Source organism: Salmo salar, chromosome ssa14 (assembly GCF_905237065.1).
Source record: "Salmo salar chromosome ssa14, Ssal_v3.1, whole genome shotgun sequence".
NCBI classification, from domain to species: domain Eukaryota; kingdom Metazoa; phylum Chordata; class Actinopteri; order Salmoniformes; family Salmonidae; genus Salmo; species Salmo salar.
The window spans coordinates 22,455,048-22,473,689 of NC_059455.1; the positions used below are offsets into that span (position 1 = coordinate 22,455,048).

The 18,642-nt window shown below is 44.2% G+C and overlaps 1 protein-coding gene across 7 annotated transcripts in view; it reads left to right on the forward strand.

The window, feature by feature from the left end:
• LOC100380755 (astrotactin-1) overlaps positions 1-18,642 on the forward strand; it is a 305,222-nt gene that overhangs the window by 250,712 nt on the left and 35,868 nt on the right. For all 7 annotated transcript variants that reach the window (XM_014140032.2, XM_014140031.2, XM_014140036.2 and 4 more), the window contains one exon: positions 11,407-11,542. In XM_014140032.2, the coding sequence (XP_013995507.1) occupies positions 11,407-11,542 (136 nt within the window). The remainder of the gene's footprint in view (positions 1-11,406; positions 11,543-18,642) is intronic.

The window sequence follows — 18,642 nt, forward strand, 5'->3', positions numbered from 1 at the left end:
TTTCAACATTGTACAATAATAATGAAGACATCAAAACTACGAAATAACACAGAAGGAATCATGTAGTAACCAAAAAAGTGTCAAACAAATCAAAATATATTTTAGATTTTTCAAAGTATCCACCTGATGACACCTGATGACAGCTTTGCACACGCTTGGCATTCTCTCAACCAGCTTCACCTGGAATGCTTTTCCAAAAGTCTTGGAGTTCCCACATATGCTGAGCATTTGTTGGCTGCTTTTCCTTCACTCTGTGGTCCAACTCATCCCAAACCATCTCAATTGGGTTGAGGTCAGGTGATTGTGGAGGCCAGGTCATCTGATGCAGCACTCTCCTTCTTGGTCAAATAGCACTTACACAGCCTGGAGGTGTGTTGGGTCATAGTCCTGTTGAAAACAAATGATAGTCCCACTAAGCGCAAACCAGGTGGGATGGCGTATCTCTGCAGAATGCTGTGGTAGCCATGCTGGTTAAGTGTGCCTTGAATTATAAATAAATCACAAACAGGTTCACCAGCAAAGCACCCCTACACCATCACAGCTCCTCCTCCATGCTTCACGGTGGGAACCACACATGCAGAGATCATCTGTTCACCTACTTACAAAGACAAGGCGGTTGGAACCAAAAATCTCTTGTTGGTCTTTACAGAATGCAGAAGCCATCATACAAAGCATCGGGGAGTGCTGACGTTCCGGTTGGTGGTGACGTTGGGTCCGGGGTCAAACACCGATGGAACCCACGGTACCTAAGACAGCTCGTCGGGCTGTCACGCCCTAGCTGGCTCGAGAGGTTTCTTGCCCCTGTTGGCTCTTAAGGCACACATCCCACGTCAGGCCTCAACCGGATCGTCAGGTTTTTTACGCCCAGCCGGCTCATCAGGCTGCTACGCCTCAACCGGATCATCGGGCTCCCCACCTCAGCTAGATCGACAGGCCTTCATGCCTCAACCGGACCGTCAGGCTCCTATGCTTCAGCCAGATCGTCAGGCTCCTATGCTTCAGCCGGATCGTCAGGCTCCTATGCCTCAGCCGGATCGTCACGCTCCTATGCCTCAGCCGGATCGTCACGCTCCTATGCCTCAGCCGGATCGTCACGCTCCTATGCCTCAGCCGGATCGTCAGGCTCCTATGCCTCAGCCGGATCGTCAGGCTCCTATGCCTCAGCCGGATCGTCAGGCTCCTATGCCTCAGCCGGATCGTCAGGCTCCTATGCCTCAGCCGGATCGTCAGTCTCCTATGCCTCAGCCGGATCGTCAGGCTCCTATGCCTCAGCCGGATCGTCAGGCTCCTATGCCTCAGCCGGATCGTCAGGCTCCTATGCCTCAGCCGGATCGTCAGGCTCCTATGCCTCAGCCGGTTCGCCAGGCTCTCACGCCTCTGCCGGTTTGCCAGGCTCTCACGCCTCTGCCGGTTCTTCAGGCTCTCACGCCTCTGCCGGTTCGCCTGGCTCTCACGCCTCTGCCGGTTCGCCTGGCTCTCCCGCCTCTGCCGGTTCGCCTGGCTCTCCCGCCTCTGCCGGTTCGTCGGGGTTTCATACCCATTCGGCTTGTCCAGCACCCGTGCCTCGGCCGGCCCATCAGGCTCGCCCAGGTGGGACGCCGGGTGGCGCTCCTAGATGTGGGGGGGGTACTGTCACGCCTGCTTCCGTTTTTTCCCCCTTGGTGCTCGAGGGCGCCAGGCTTCCCAGCATTGCACACTCCTGCATCAGCAATTATTGGACTCACCTGGACTCAATCACCTCTGTCATTACCTTCCCTATATATGTCTGGTTCCCCGCTCTGTTCCCGGCTTCTGCTTTAATGTTTGTATGTCTTTGTATACCCATGTGCTGATGGTGTTCCTGTCCTTTACCTGTCTTTTCTGCATTAAATGTTCAACTCCCCATACCTGCTTCTCATCTCCGGCATCGGTCTTTACAGGCCTCTGTACACCTATGTAGATATTCCATTAAAAATCAGGTGTTTCCAGCTACAATAGACATTTATGATATTAACAATTTCTACACTGTATTTTTGATCAATTTGATGTTATTTTAATGGACCAAAAAAAAGGCTTTTCTTTAAAAAACAAGGACATTTCTAAGTGACCCCAAACTTTTTAACGGTAGTGTATATACAGTACCAGTCAAAAGTTTGGACACACCTACTCATTCAAGGGTTTTTCTTTATTTTTACTTTTTTCAACATTGTACAATAATAATGAAGACATCAAAACTACGAAATAACACAGAAGGAATCATGTAGTAACCAAAAAAGTGTCAAACAAATCAAAATATATTTTAGATTTTTCAAAGTATCCACCTGATGACACCTGATGACAGCTTTGCACACGCTTGGCATTCTCTCAACCAGCTTCACCTGGAATGCTTTTCCAAAAGTCTTGGAGTTCCCACATATGCTGAGCATTTGTTGGCTGCTTTTCCTTCACTCTGTGGTCCAACTCATCCCAAACCATCTCAATTGGGTTGAGGTCAGGTGATTGTGGAGGCCAGGTCATCTGATGCAGCACTCTCCTTCTTGGTCAAATAGCACTTACACAGCCTGGAGGTGTGTTGGGTCATAGTCCTGTTGAAAACAAATGATAGTCCCACTAAGCGCAAACCAGGTGGGATGGCGTATCTCTGCAGAATGCTGTGGTAGCCATGCTGGTTAAGTGTGCCTTGAATTATAAATAAATCACAGACAGGTTCACCAGCAAAGCACCCCTACACCATCACAGCTCCTCCTCCATGCTTCACGGTGGGAACCACACATGCAGAGATCATCTGTTCACCTACTTACAAAGACAAGGCGGTTGGAACCAAAAATCTCTAATTTCGACTCATCACACCAAAGGACAAATTCCCACCGGTCTAATGTCCATTGCATGTGTTTCTTGGCCAAAGCAAGTCTCTTCTTATTATTGGTGTCCTTTAATAGTGTTTTCCTGGTAGAAATTTGATGATGAAGGCCTGATTCGCGCAGTTTCCTCTGAACAGTTGATTTTGAGATGTGTCTGTTACTTGAACTCTGAAGCATTTATTTGGGCTGCAATTTCTGAGGCTGGGAACTCTAATGAAATTATTCTCTGCAGCAGAGGTAATTATGTATCTTCCTTTCCTGTAGCAGTGCTCATGAGAGCCAGTTTCATCATAGCACTTAATGGTTTTTGCGACTGCACTTGAAGAAACTTTCAAAGTTCTTGAAATGTTCTGGATTGACTGGCCTTTAAGTCTTAAAGTAATGATGGACTGTCATTTTTCTTTGCTGATTTGAGCTGTTCTTGCCATAATATGGACTTGGTCTTTTACCAAATAGAGATCTTCTTATACCACCCCTACCTTGTCACAACACAACTGATTGGCTCAAGCGCATTAAGAAGGAAATAAATTCCACAAATGTGACCCGACTCAAGAAAGTAGATGTATGTCGCATGTCACGACTTATTAACAGGAGCGCCATGTTAATGTAAAAAAATATATATTTTTATCAAAATGCGTTTTTTGGCAGAAATGCCTTCTTGAACATGTGAACTTTCATGTGCCTTCATAACAAACTGGTATGCCATCTGTAAATACGAATAAAATTGTTAAATTTCGAGCCTTGTTGGTTAAGCCACAGAAAAAGTTAGCAACCTTCCCACTAGCCATGATTGGCTGAGATAATGAGTGGGCTGGACATGCCGAGAGAGGAGTTCGGATTGGTCTGCCATAGATGCTTGTCAGTCTGTGTTGGTAATCCTGTCGAACGCTGCTTTAAAAAAATGGTATTGTGTTGTGGAGCTGCATAAGTGTGGCTCTCCACTTTCTGGAAGATCAAATTTACAAATCAGTGGAATTAGAGTATGATAGCTAAAGAGATGGAGGAAACACCTGTCTCCGGATTTCATCTTCAAACTAAGGGCAACCGTGGCATGGCATTCCTGACAGGGAGACAGGTCCATGCACGATGATGTATACAGGTAAGATAGTCTAGCGTTACATTTTCAGATATTACAAGTTTTCTAATTTTGACAGAAAGTGGTTTCATTTCAAGCTAATGTTAGCTGGCTGGCTGCCTAGCTGACGTTATTATTCCCAGAGCCGTTTGCTGTTCTAGTTAGAGCCTAATGTTAGCTTGCAGACATTGAACATGGTTGGTTAGCTCCCAGCACTGTGGCATTGTTGGCACTGTTCATTGTTTTTTGACTAGCTAACGTTAGCTGTCTGGCTTGTTAGCTAATGTGTTATGTGACGTGTGTGAACTTACACTTTGTTTACTTAGCTAGGTACATTGTTTACCTAGCTAGCAAGCTATATGTCTTAAGCTAAAGTGTACTGTTAGCTAGATAGCTAACGTTAGCTGGCTGGCTCCCTTGCTGATGTTATTATCCGTCTCCCAGAGCCGTGTGCTGTTCTAGTTAGAGCCTAATGTTAGCTAGCAAACAATGACACTTTTTATTGTTTAACTAGCTAACGTTGGCTGGCTGGCTCGTTAGCTAACGTTACGTGACATGTGTACAACACCCGTTGAATATGGTCGGTGTCTGTAAACGCCTGCAAAAAAGCATAATGAAATTGTTGCCAGCAGAGCTGGTTAGGCTGTTTTCATGTTATCCAGAGGTAAACAAATCATCGGACAGAGCGTCAAGTGTGCGCTGCGAGAGCGAAACGTGATGAGTGGGGCTAAAGCTTAGGGTGAGGGTGTGAAAAATGCTGAATGGGTGTAGACAAAGAAATGCTCTTCACTAGATAGCAAAACATTCAAAGGCAATTTTCCCAAAAGTGAGTTTACAAGTTCATCAAATTTCAAAGCAGAATTACTTTCCCATTGCTCCTCAGATGCAATGTATGATAAAATATTTTGTAGCTCTGAGTATCTACTTTTATATAATGTAAAAAACACAATTTCAAATTTTGCTACATAAGACCGAATCCAGGTGGTGAGTCACAAATTAACTTTTAACAAGGCACACCAGTAAAATGAAATGCATTCCAGGTGACTACATCATGAAGCTGGTTGAGAGAATGCCAAGAGTGGTTACTTTGAAGAATCTTAAATATAAAATGTATTTTATTTGTTTAACACTTTTTTTGGTTACTACATGATTCCATTTGTGTTATTTCATAGTTTTGATGTCTTCACTATAATTTTATAATGTAGAAAATAGTAAAAATAAAGAAAAACCCTGGAATGAGTAGATGTGTCAACTTTTGACTGGTACTGTAGATTATATATAAATATAATACACTCCTGCTGTACATTGTGCGTTATAGTACTGTATCTTGCCAATACTTATTTTAAAATTGACTCGTTTAAAGAACCATGATGTTTGAGACAGCTTTTCCTTTAAGGACAAACGTTAAGTGCTTGTCATTCAGCTGTGGTTGTTTACATTAGCATTCTTTGATTGCTGGGAGAAATCACTGTGCCAAAAAGTTTGAAGTGAATTATGTGATGACTCACCTTCTGTAACGGCTGTCTATGGAAGAAGTGGACCAAAATGCGGCGGAGTTAGGGTTCGTCATATTTAATGTCACGAACACTATGCATTTACAAAAACAACAAAAACTGACAGCCAACACAGTCCTGTCAGGTGCAACCACATTGACAAGCACAATTACCCATGAAACACAAAGGAAACGTAGGCAAATTATGTGTGACTCCCAATCAACCACAACCCTCTACAGCTGTGCTTGATTGGAAGTCACACGGCCAAAATCAATGAAACAATAAAAAACACACACTCCCTTCTGCCACGTCCTGACCCAACTACACCCTCTACTGGTCAGGACGTGACAGTACCCCCCCCTCAAGGTGCAGACCCCGGGATGCACCTAAAAAAAGAACACACAAGAAAATCCCCAACAAAAAGGAACACCTAAACAATAAGGGAGGGAAGGGAGGGTGGCTGCCGCCACCGACGGCACTGTGCTACACCCTCCCTCCCCAACCCACCTATCCTGGAGGTGGCTCAGGTGCAGGACATGGACCTCGCTCCACATTCGGCGTCGCCCACTTTGGTGGCGCCGATAGCTGCGCCGGGCAGACGGGCCACTCGGGCTGACCCTGGCAGACAGACCACTCGGGCTGGGCCGGAGGGCAGGAGGGCCCCTCGGGCTGGGCCGGAGAGCAGGAGGGCCCCTCGGGCTGGGCCGGAGAGCAGGAGGGCCCCTCGGGCTGGGCCGGAGAGCAGGAGGACCCCTCGGGCTGGGCCGGAGGGCAGGAGGGCCCCTCGGGCTGGGCCGGAGGGCAGGAGGGCCCCTCGGGCTGGGCCGGAGGGCAGGAGGGCCCCTCGGGCTGGACCGGAGGGCAGGAGGGCCCCTCGGGCTGGGCCGGAGGGCAGGAGGGCCCCTCGGGCTGGGCCGGAGAGCAGGAGGGCCCCTCGGGCTGGGCCGGAGGGCCCCTCGGGCTGGGCCGGAGGACAGGAGGGCCCCTCGGGCTGGGCCGGAGGACAGGAGGGCCACTCGGGCTGGGCCGGAGGACAGGAGGGCCACTCGGGCTGAGCCGGAGGACAGGAGGGCCACTCGGGCTGGGCCGGAGGACAGGCAGGGCACCCTGGCAGATCCTGGCAGGCGGGCACCTCTGGCAGCTCCGGGCAGTCTGGCCACTCCGGCAGCTCTGGGCAGTCTGGCCACTCCGGCAGGTCCGGGCAGTCTGGCCACTCCGGCAGCACCGGGAAGTCTGGCCACCCCGGCAGTTCAGGGCAGTCTGGCCACCCCGGCAGTTCAGGGCAGTCTGGCCACCCCGGCAGTTCAGGGCAGTCTGGCCACCCCGGCAGTTCAGGGCAGTCTGGCCACCCCGGCAGTTCAGGGCAGTCTGGCCACTCCGGCAGTTCAGGGCAGTCTGGCCACTCCGGCAGTTCAGGGCAGTTTGACGACTGTTGACTGGCGGGCAGCTCTGACGACTGTTGACTGGCGGGCAGCTCTGACGACTGTTGACTGGCGGGCAGCTCTGACGACTGTTGACTGGCGGGCAGCTCTGACGACTGTTGACTGGCGGGCAGCTCTGACGACTGTTGACTGGCGGGCAGCTCTGACGACTGTTGACTGGCGGGCAGCTCTGGCGACTGTTGACTGGCGGGCAGCTCTGGTGACTTGACTGGCGGGCAGCTCTGGTGACTGTTGACTGGCGGGCAGCTCTGGTGACTGTTGACTGGCGGGCAGCTCTGGTGACTGTGGCAGTTCCGGCTCAGGATTCACCAGGCTGGGGAGACATAACGGAGCCCTGGCTCTGGGCGCAGGCCCTGGACTCACCAGTCTGGGAAGACCCGCTGGAGGCCTGGTTTGAGGAGGTGGCACAGGAGAGACCAGGGTGGAGAGACCCACTGGAGGACTGGTCTGCGGAGGAGACACGGGCTTGACCAGGATAGGGAGACCCACTGGAGGACTGGTCCGTGGAGGAGGCACGGGCTTGACCAAGATAGGGAGACCCACTGGAGGACTGGTCTGTGGAGGAGACACGGGCTTGACCAGGATAGGGAGACCCATTGGAGTACTGGTCCGTGGAGGAGACACGGGCTTGACCAGGATAGGAAGACATGCAGGAGGCTTGGTTCTGGGCGTAGGCACAGGACGTGCAGGGCTGGGAAGACATACAGGAGGCCTGTTTCTGGGCGCAGGCACAGTCTTTACCAGACAACCAGCACGCACCTCAGGACGAGTATGGAGAGCTGCCTCAGGTGACATCATTCCCACGACACGCTCATTAGGGCGAATGCCGTACTTATTGCACCATACTAGCAGCTCTCTCATCTCTCTCTCTCCTAATTTCCCCATTAATCCCGTCACAGTCTCTGTCTCATATCCCTCGCTCACCTCCAATGTCATCCCGACTGGCTCTGGTTCCGACCTCAGCTCCACCGACTGTCCCGTGTGCCCCCCCAAAAAAGATTATTGGGGCTGCCTCTCGCGCTCGTTGCGCTCTCTCTCCTCGTAATAGCGCCTCTCCGCTCTCGCCGCTTCAATCTCCCACTGCGGGAGGCGATATTCCCCAGCCTGAGTCCATGGTCCCTCTCCGTCCAGGATCTGTTCCCAAGTCCATTGGTCCATAAATCTATACTCCTGCTGCTCCTTCCTCTTCCGCCGCTTGGTCTGGGTTTGGTGGGTAATTCTGTAACGGCTGTCTATGGAAGAAGTGGACCAAAATGCGGCGGAGTTAGGGTTCGTCATATTTAATGTCACGAACACTATGCATTTACAAAAACAACAAAAACTGACAGCCAACACAGTCCTGTCAGGTGCAACCACATTGACAAGCACAATTACCCACGAAACACAAAGGAAACGTAGGCAACTTATGTGTGACTCCCAATCAACCACAACCCTCTACAGCTGTGCTTGATTGGAAGTCACACGGCCAAAATCAATGAAACAATAAAAAACACACACTCCCTTCTGCCACGTCCTGACCCAACTACACCCTCTACTGGTCAGGACGTGACACCTTGTGAGGTTTTACAGTCAGTTTTGCAGACTTGGTCCCTCTAGCCAATATATTTCACTCCAATTGTCAATGGGTCGGACAGGTGCTGAAGATGGTTGAGAGTTTTTCACATTGGGTCCCCAATTATGTCTGGATTCACCACATGGACCATCTAAACAAGAGAGGAGTGTGAGAAGGCATGGGAAATAATCAATCAAGCAATAAGTCCCAGTATGGTGAACTTAAAACTTCTTCGGGATCGGTGTCCCTTACACGGGATGGTTGAGCTAACGTAGGCTAATGCGATAAGCATGAGGTTGTAAGTAACAAGAACATTTCCCACAACATAGACATATGTGATATTGGCAGAAAGCTTAAATTCTTGTTAATCTAACTGCACTGTCAAATTTACAGTAGCTATTACAGTGAAAGAATACCATGCTATTGTTTGAGGAGAATGCACAATTTCGAACATGAAAAGTTATTAATTAACAAATTAGGCACATTTGGGCAGTCTTGATACCAAATTTTGAACAGAAATTCAATGGTTATTTGGATCAGTAAACTTTGCACATACACTGCTGTCATCTAGTGGCCAAAATCTAAATTGCATTTAGGCTGGAATAAGACATTATGCCTTTCGCTTGCATTACAAAGATGATGGTACAAAAAAATACAAAAGAACAGTTGCTTTTTTTCTTTGTATTATCTTTTACCAGATCTATTGTGTTATATTCTCATACATTTCTTTCACATTTCCACAAACTTCAAAGTGTTTTCTTTCAAATGGTACCAAGAATATGCATATCCTTGCTTCAGGGCCTGAGCTACAGGCAGTCAGATTTGGGTATGTCATTTTAGGCAAAACTTGAAAAAAGGGGTGGATCCTTTTAATGAATTATGATCATTGGAAATAGCAACAGTGATGGTTATTTCAATCACTGGATAATGTCAATGAGGATAATCTGCAGGAGAGGATCCTGGGTGAACATGGAGAGTAAATAAAGAAATGAAACAGCCCTGGTCTTAAACAATGTCAGGGAAACATTTTGTTTCCTCCACAACAGTGGTTCCCAACCAGGGGTACTAGGACCTCTGGGGGTACTTGGTCTACCCATAGGGGGTACTTGGGAAGACTCATGAGACCATAGCCCTACTGGTAAAATGCACATGATGGGGTACTTCAGGGGTACTCTGGGCAGAGCAAAATTCAGTTGGTGCTACAGTATCTTAAAAAGGTTGGGAACCACTGTTTTACAAAAATAAATTTGATTTTTTGGGGGGCAGAAAGTTAGATTTATTAAGAAACAGTAAAGGTAAAACTATTTTTTGAAGGAGAACTTGATCATACCTGGGCATTGCTAAGCAGTGATTAAGTGGCATCACGAATAGCCCAATATGAAGGAATGTATCACTTTTGATAGCCATTGTGGGCAATCCAAGTTGCATGAGAAAGTACCTTTCAAGACTGAAGCCTTACTTTGATACAGCTCCATATTGATTTATTTTCGCTATCTGTCATAAATCAGGATCCCAAGAAGGCTTTTAAATTCTGATGTCCATAAAAGGGCAGCACACAATGTTGGTCAGTTGCATGTTGTGTGTAGTCTTTCCTATGTAATTCAATTAAGATAATGTGAATGTTTTAAAAAGATGCAGTAAATAATACTTTGTGACCTGAGGCCTGAATCCTGATTGCTGCTCAAAACATAAAAGCTACAATCATCATTAGTTCTAATAGTCACTAATGATCTCAATGGGATATGTCGATATTTGTTGCTCACTGCAAACATTTTTACTAAACAGTATGTTCTAAATAGTATGTAGTATGGTTAGGACATTTAGTAATATGAAGTACCCTAGGCTAGAAAGATTTTGGACAAAACAGACTAGTCCAGCTCACATAAAAATATCTACAGTACATTAGCCAAAATGAAACAATATTTACCATTTGACTATATATCAGAAAAATGTAATTGCTACAATGTCTGCAATCAGGTTGCCTGCATACAGGCATATTATCTGATTAATTGAGTCCATTTTTGGAAGTAGTTTCAGAGTGGTTCTATCTCAAAGTATACTGAACATGACTTGAATACAGTATATACACCGAACACAAATATAAACGCAAAATGTAACGTGTTGGTCCCATGTTTCATGTGCTGAAATTAAAGATCCCAGAAATGTTCCATACACACACAACTTTTTTCTCTCAAATTCTTAATAAAAAAAGATAACATTTTACATGTATTCTTTCTTCTGAGTAAAACAGCACCAGCACAGCGAGTACAACTTAATTCCAACTTAATGTATTTCTACTGTCCCTCCCCAATGGGCTCCAAACTACTTTCTTTACGCTAGACAGATATTCCAACTCTCGCAATTAATATGCTAAATGGTTAAATCTTTCACAATGTCACTTTTAATTTGAATATTTTTGTGTTTAAACCCACGTTCCTATGTGCAAGATAAATATTTCTCAGTGACAGCTGGTACAGTCTTTTTTTTCTCAGTGACGTTTTCACTGGCACCTAACCCAATGTTTTTACCAGTTTGTGACCCATACGGGTTGAGCAGGATTCAGAGGGGACATACAGAGTGACCACTTCAGAGAATGTCTTTCCCAGTGAGCTAAACTGCATAGCCCCATAGCAAATGCCTTTTGATGCATGCAACCCAGCTGGGAAAACACCTTTCTTGCCTCTCCTTAATTAGAACAAGCATGGCATATTATTTGAGCTAAGATCTGTGAAGACCTTATGTTGGCGGCTGAAGGTACACATACTGTACATGTTCCTAATGTGCCCCAAACTGAATGTAAAAGCCTTAGATATTAGCCTATGGCTTAGAATAATTGATTAATGTGGGTTAAAGCATCTCCATTTCCATTTCTGGCTGGTTATTTGAAAGTCTACTCAAATATGGTAGCTGTTGCAATGAATTAATAGTTGATGTTTGTTGGTGGACATTTCCTCTCTTGATGATGTCAGTGATTATTTGATGAATGGGTTTTCCTCCCATACAGAGACAATGTTGAGCTTTGTGGATGATATCCTGTCTGGGGCCAAGTCTCCGTGTGTGATGCTTGGGGATATCCCTGACCTCCTGACCTCCTCCGTCAGCATGATCATTCGCTGCCTGGAGCCAGACACCACTTACATGTAAGTTACTGAACCATTAGCAATGGGTGTTTATCTCTTATTACAATGGAAAATAATATATCATCATTATCACCACTCAGATAATATGTCAAATATACAGTACATAACTAACTTGTAAATGCATTGCTTGCCTCCTTCAAGCTTGATTTAGCAAGCAGTGACTTGAATGTAAGATATTTTAGAAAAAGACCACAACAAAAAAGTGAAAAAGGAAAATGTGAAAATGATTAATTTGATGAATTGCATGATATGAAGATGGGTTATTGGATCATGTCAAACTAGCTAGCAATTCTTCTGAGAGTAAAGACAGAACCTGGGTAAGCATATTTCCTATAACTTTTATACTGTATTACAACTCTGCTGTCTATTGAGCTGAGGGAAGACCTGTCCTTGGCCTAAGCCGACTTCCCTGGATGTTCCATGGATGTGTAAGTCATGTAGGTGTTATCCAATGGAAACACAGTCTACATGAAGGGAACAACAACCAGTTTGTGAAGGGGAGAGCCTGGAATCACTCCCCAGTCATGTGCACTTTAAGACAAGTGTTTTAAATATGGTTCAGACAGCTGGGAAGTAGCTCATACTTTGGAACAGCTTGAAAGTGCGTCAACGGAGCACTTAATGCTAATAGCAGAAACAAGAATCATAAGATCAAGAGATTAGGTGCACAGACAAACATGACAGAGAAGACCTTGTCCTTGAGAAAATGTGCACTATTTGGGATGTTATTTCAATATACATATTTGTCTTTTTTTATCACAAATACGTAAAATTCAACATTTACACCGGAAGTACAGTTGAAGTCGGAAGTTTACATACACTTACGTTGGAGTCATTAAAACTCATTTTACAACCACTCCACAATTGTCTTGTTAATTAACAAACTATTGTTTTGGCAAGTCGGTTAGGACATCTACTTTGTGCATGACACAAGTCATTTTTCCAACAATTGTTTACAGACCGATTATTTCACTTGAAACTCACTGTATCACAATTCCAGTGGGTCAGAAGTTTACATATACTAAGTTGACTGTGCCTTTAAACAGCTTGGAAAGTTCCAAAAAATTATGTCATGATTTTAGAAGCTTCTGATAGGCTAATTGACATAATTTGAGTCAATTGGAGGTGTACCAATTTCCAAACGCCTGAAGGTACCACGTTCATCTGTTCAAACAATAGTACGCAAGTATTAACACCATGGGACCACGCAGCCGTCATATCACTCAGGAAGGAGACGCGTTCTGTCTCCTTGAGATTAACGTTCTTTGGTGTGAAAGTGCAAATCAATCCCAGAACAACAGCAAAGGACCTTGTGAAGAGAAGATGCTGGAGGAAACTGGTACAAAAGTATCTATATCAGCAGTAAAACGAGTCCTATATCGACATAACCTGAAAGGCCACTCAGCAAGGAAGAAGCCACTGCTCCAAAACCGCCATAAAAAAGACAGACTATGGTTTGCAACTGCACATGGGGACAAAGATCATACTTTTTGGAGAAATGTCCTCTGGTCTGATGGAACGAAAATAGAGCTGTTTGGCCATAATGACCATTGTTATGTTTGGAGGAAAAAGGGGGAGGCTTGCAAGCCGAAGAACACCATCCCAACCGTGAAACACGGGGTGGCAGCATCATGTTGTGGGGGTGCTTTGCTGCAGGAGGGACTGGTGCACTTCACAAAATAGATGACATCATGAGGCAGGAAAATTATGTGGATATATTTAAGCAACATCTCAAGACATCAGTCAGGAAGTTAAAGCTTGGTCGCAAATGGGTCTTCCAAATGGACAATGACCCCAAGCATACTTCCAAAGTTGTGGCAAAATGGCTTAAGGACAACAAAGTCAAGGTATTGGAGTGGTCATCACAAAGCCCTGACCTCAATCCTATAGAAAATTGTGGGCAGAACTGACAAAGCGTGTGCGAGCAAGGAGACCGACAAACTTGACTCAGTTACACCAGCTCTGTCAGGAGGAATGGGCCAAAATTCACCCAACTTATTGTGGGAAGCTTGTGGAAGACTACCCGAAACGTTTGACCCAAGTTAATCAATTTAAAGGCAATGCTACCAAATACGAATTGAGCGTATGTAAACTTCTGACCCACTGGGAACGTGATGAAAGAAATAAAAGCTGAAATAGATCTTTCTCTCTACTATTCTGACATGTGACATTCTTAAAATAAAGTGGTGATCCTAACTGACCTAATACAGGGAATTTTTACTAGGGTTAAATGTCAAGAATTGTGAAAAACTGAGTTTCAATGTATTTGCCTAAGGTGTATGTAAACTTCTGACTTCAACTGTATATCATAATGGCTTTTGTTTATAAGCAAAATGATAAACCTCATAATATGGATAGGGGGCAGTATTTTCACGGCCGGATGAAAAAACGTACCCGATTTAAACAGGTTACTACTCTGGCCCAGAAATGAGAATATGCATATTATTAGTAGATTTGGATAGAAAACACTCTGAAGTTTCTAAAACTGTTTGAATGGTGTCTGTGAGTATAACAGAACTCATATGGCAGGCAAAAACCTGAGAAAAAGTCAACCAGGAAGTGGAGGATCTAAGAATTGTAGTTCTTCTTTCTAGTCCCTTTCGAAACTACAGTATCTGTGGGGTTACATTGCACTTTCTAAGGCTTCCATTGGCTGTCTAAAGCCTTCAGAAAGTGGTTTGAGCCTTCTCCTGTCACTGGGCAGAGTATAGGAGCTCAGTTACTGAGTGGTCTGCCTGGCAACAAAGGGATTGTATATGTGCGGTCCCGCGAGCTCGCTGTTTTTTCTTTTTCTCCTTGAATAAATACACTATTGTCCGGTTGGAATATTATCGCAATTTTATGTTAAAAATACCATAAATTTATTTTAAACAGCATTTGACATGCTTCTAAGTACGGTAATGGAACATTTTGACTTTTTGTGTCTCTAATTACGCTCGCGCGTTAGCCTTTGGATAGTGACCTGAACGCACGAACAAAACAGAGGTATTTGGACATAACTATGGATTATTTCAAACAAAAACAACATTTCTTTGGAAGTAGCAGTCCTGGGAGTGCATTCTGACAAAGATCAGCAAAGGTAAGAGCATATTTCTAATACTAATTCTGAGTTTAGATTGCCCCGAACTTGGCGGGTGATGGCGAGCTATGTACTCAGAATATAAAAAAATTTGCTTTCTCTGTAAAGCTATTTTAAAATCGGACACAGCGGTTGCATAAAGGAGTTCTGTATCTATAATTCTTAAAATAATTGTTATGTATTTTGTCAACGTTTATGATGAGTATTTTTGTAAATTCACTGGAAGTTTTTGGTGGGAATACATTTTCTGAACATCACGCGCCAATGTAAAATGCTATTTTTGGATATAAATATGAACTTGATTGAACAAAACATGCATGTATTGTGTAACATAATGTCCTAGGAGTGTCATCTGATGAAGATCGTCAAAGGTTAGTGCTTCATTTAGCTGTGTTTTGGGTTTTATTGACACATGTCCTTGCTTGGAAAATGGCTGTGTGGTTATTTTGGTTTATGTACTCTCCTAACATAATCTAATGTTTTGCTTTTGCTGTAAAGCCTTTTTGAAATCGGACAATGTGGTTGGATTAAGGAGAAGTGTATCTTTTAAAATGGTGTAAAATAGTCATATGTTTGAGAAATGGAAATTATTGGATTTTTGAGGTTTTGTATTTCGCGCCACGCCTAGCCATTGGATATTGGCTAGGCGTTCCGCTAGCGGAACGTCTGTCCTCAACAGGTTTAACAAACTATTTGGGAGGTCTTGTGTATTTTAAGCGAGGCCATTGCCAGATGTAATGAAAGTAGTTTATGGTTATTCTTTTTCTGTGTTACTCGACATTACAGTGTGTTTTGCTCCTGTGGTTGTAGTAATGCAAGATGATATTGTGGTGATGTAAACCCATGTGAGGTCAATGTTGTGCTGCCTGGTGGCCAGCGTGTTTTTAATGACCGCATGGAACGCTTGACTCTGTGTTTAACGTCAATCGGTGTAATGAATTGTGCCATGCTCTAAGAGTTAAAAGTTCCTTCGGCTCCCCTCCACCTTCCCTCTCCTTCCTCTACTACTCATGCTCTGCTCCCTTCCTCATCAGACAGCCTGCTATCCTCCACACATGTAGCCACTTACCTCACACATGCACCGTAAATGGGGTAGCCATACTGAAAAGATTACACAAAGGATGGAAGGGGGAAAAACACTCATCTTGAGCATGTTGTCTTTTCAAATGGTTCTGATGTATAGCAATAGGAATAACCCAAGCAAAAACAGGACATCAATAAGCTCTCCCAAACACTTTAAACCTGCATAAGGAAATTTAGTCTATCATAGTTCATGTGGGATTCAATGACATTATGAAGGGCAGCTCAGAACAGATGAAGAAGGATTTTAAAGAACACCAACAAACACCCCATAATATCTGGCCCTGTATGCTCCCTAAATCGTGCCATTGAACGTTACAGCAGACTTTTAGCCCTCCGTAACTGGCTACTTGACTATTGCAGCTCTGTGGGTATAACATTTGACAATTTTGATACCCATTTGTGTTCCTGGATCCTTTCACAGCATTATAAGGCTGCGTTGAGACAATGACTTATCAATGACCCAAACCCAGCTCAGTTAATCCCTGCCTGTCACGTGTGCTCCCTCTCCGGCCTCTAGGTCACCAGGCTGCTCGTTAGGGTGCACAGCTGTCACCAGCGTTAGGCACATAATGACACTCACATGGACTTCACCTTGATTACCTGTCTTATATATGTCACTCCCTTTGGTTTCTCCCCTAGTCGTCATTGTTTCTGTGTCATGTTGGTGCGCTGTTTGTGGTTCTTGTTTTGTTTGTTTATTTATAAAAAGTAATCACTCACTGAACATGCTTCCCGACTCTCAGTGTGCATCATTACACTACTATTGTTGCTGAGTTATCATAATGCTTCAGCAAATGTACATTATCCCAGTGGCATTGGAAGACGCAATGTAAGTAATCAAATTGATATCCATCTAACTGCCCCGAATGCCTCTGCTGATCCTACAGCTATTTTATGCAGTAATCATGTGAACCAGAGTTATACTGTTAGCACTGAGGCGGTGTGCCCTAGTAGGAAGTCCACTGTGTGCAGCTCACTCTGCACTAACATAAATAACATGAGCATGTCTACTTCCACTAAGCTTCCCAGTAAAGCAATGAAAACAATCAAGCATCCCAGAAACGTGTTGAAAATAGCCCACGTTATCCTGTTATGGATAGGTGGCAGTATTTTCACGGCCGGATAAAAAACGTACCCGATTTAATCTGATTATTACTCTTGCCCAGAAACTACAATATGCATATAATTATTAGCTTTGGATAGAAAACACTCCAAAGTTTCTAAAACTGTTTGAATGGTGTCTGTGAGTATAACAGAACTCATTTGGCAGGCCAAAACCTGAGAAGGTTCTGTACAGGAAGTACCCTGTCTGACCATTTCTTGGCCTTCTTGATTATCTCTATCCAAAACAGGGGATCTCTGCTGTTACGTGACACTTCCTACGGCTCCCATGGGCTCTCAGAAGGCGGCAGAAAGCTGAATCGTGGCTTTGCAGGCCCTGGCTGAAAAACATTAGCGCGTTTGGATAGTGGCCGGTCAGAGTACTATGAGACTGAGGCTCGTGCCCGAGTCGACTCCATGTTTACTTTCTCTAATTGAACGAAAACAACCACTCCCGGTTGGAATATTATCGCTTTTTTACGAGAAAAATGGCATAAAAATTGATTTTAAACAGCGGTTGACATGCTTCGAAGTACGGTAATGGAATATTTCGATTTTTTTTGTCACGAAACGCGTCGGGCGCGTAACCCTTCGTCACCCTTGGATAGTGTCTTGAACGCACGAACAAAACGCCGCTATTTGGATTTAACTATGGATTATTTTGAACCAAACCAACATTTGTTATTGAAGTAGCAGTCCTGGGAGTGCATTCTGACGAAGAACACCAAAGGTAATCAAACTTTTCTAATAGTAAATCGGAGTTTGGTGAGGGTTAAACTTGGTGGGTGTCAAAATAGCTAGCCGTGATGGCTGGGCTATCTACTCAGAATATTGCAAAATGTGCTTTCACCGAAAAGCTATTTTAAAATCGGACACCTCGATTGCACAAAGGAGTTCTGTATCTATAATTCTTAAAATAATCATGTTTTTTGTGAACGTTTATCGTGAGTAATTTAGTAAATTCACCGGAAGTGTTCGGTGGGAATGCTAGTTCTGAACGTTACATGCTAATGTAAAAAGCTGTTTTTTGATATAAATATGAACTTGATTGAACAAAACATGCATGTATTGTATAACATAATGTCCTAGGCGTGTCATCTGATGAAGATCATCAAAGGTTAGTGCTGCATTTAGCTGTGGTTTTGTTTTTTGTGACATTATATGCTAGCTTGAAAAATGGGTGTCTGATTATTTCTGGCTGGGTACTCTGCTGACATAATCTAATGTTTTGCTTTCGTTGTAAAGCCTTTTTGAAATCGGACAGTGTGGTTAGATAAAGGAGAGTCTTGTCTTTAAAATGGTGTAAAATAGTCATATGTTTGAAAAATGGATTTTTTTTTTTTTTTAGGAATTTGTCATTCGCGCCACGCCTATCATTGGATATTGGAGCAGGTGTTCCGCTAGCGGAACGTCTAGATGTATTAACATGTACAGTGAGGGGGAAAAAGTATTTGATCCCCTGCTGATTTTGTATGTTTGCCCACTGACAAAGAAATGATCAGTCTATAATTTTAATGGTAGGTTTATTTGAACAGTGAGAGACAGATTAACAACAAAATAATCCAGAAAAACCCATGTCAAAAATGTTATAAAATGATTTGCATTTTAATGAGGGAAATAAGTATTTGACCCCTCTGCAAAACATGATTTAGTACTAGGTGGCAAAACCCTTGTTGGCAATCAGAGGTCAGGCGTTTCTTGTAGTTGGCCACCAGGTTTGCACACATCTCAGGAGGAATTTTGTCCCACTCCTCTTTGCAGATCTTCTCCAAGTCATTAAGGCTTCGAGGCTGACGTTTGGCAACTCGAACCATCAGCTCCCTCCACAGATTTTCTA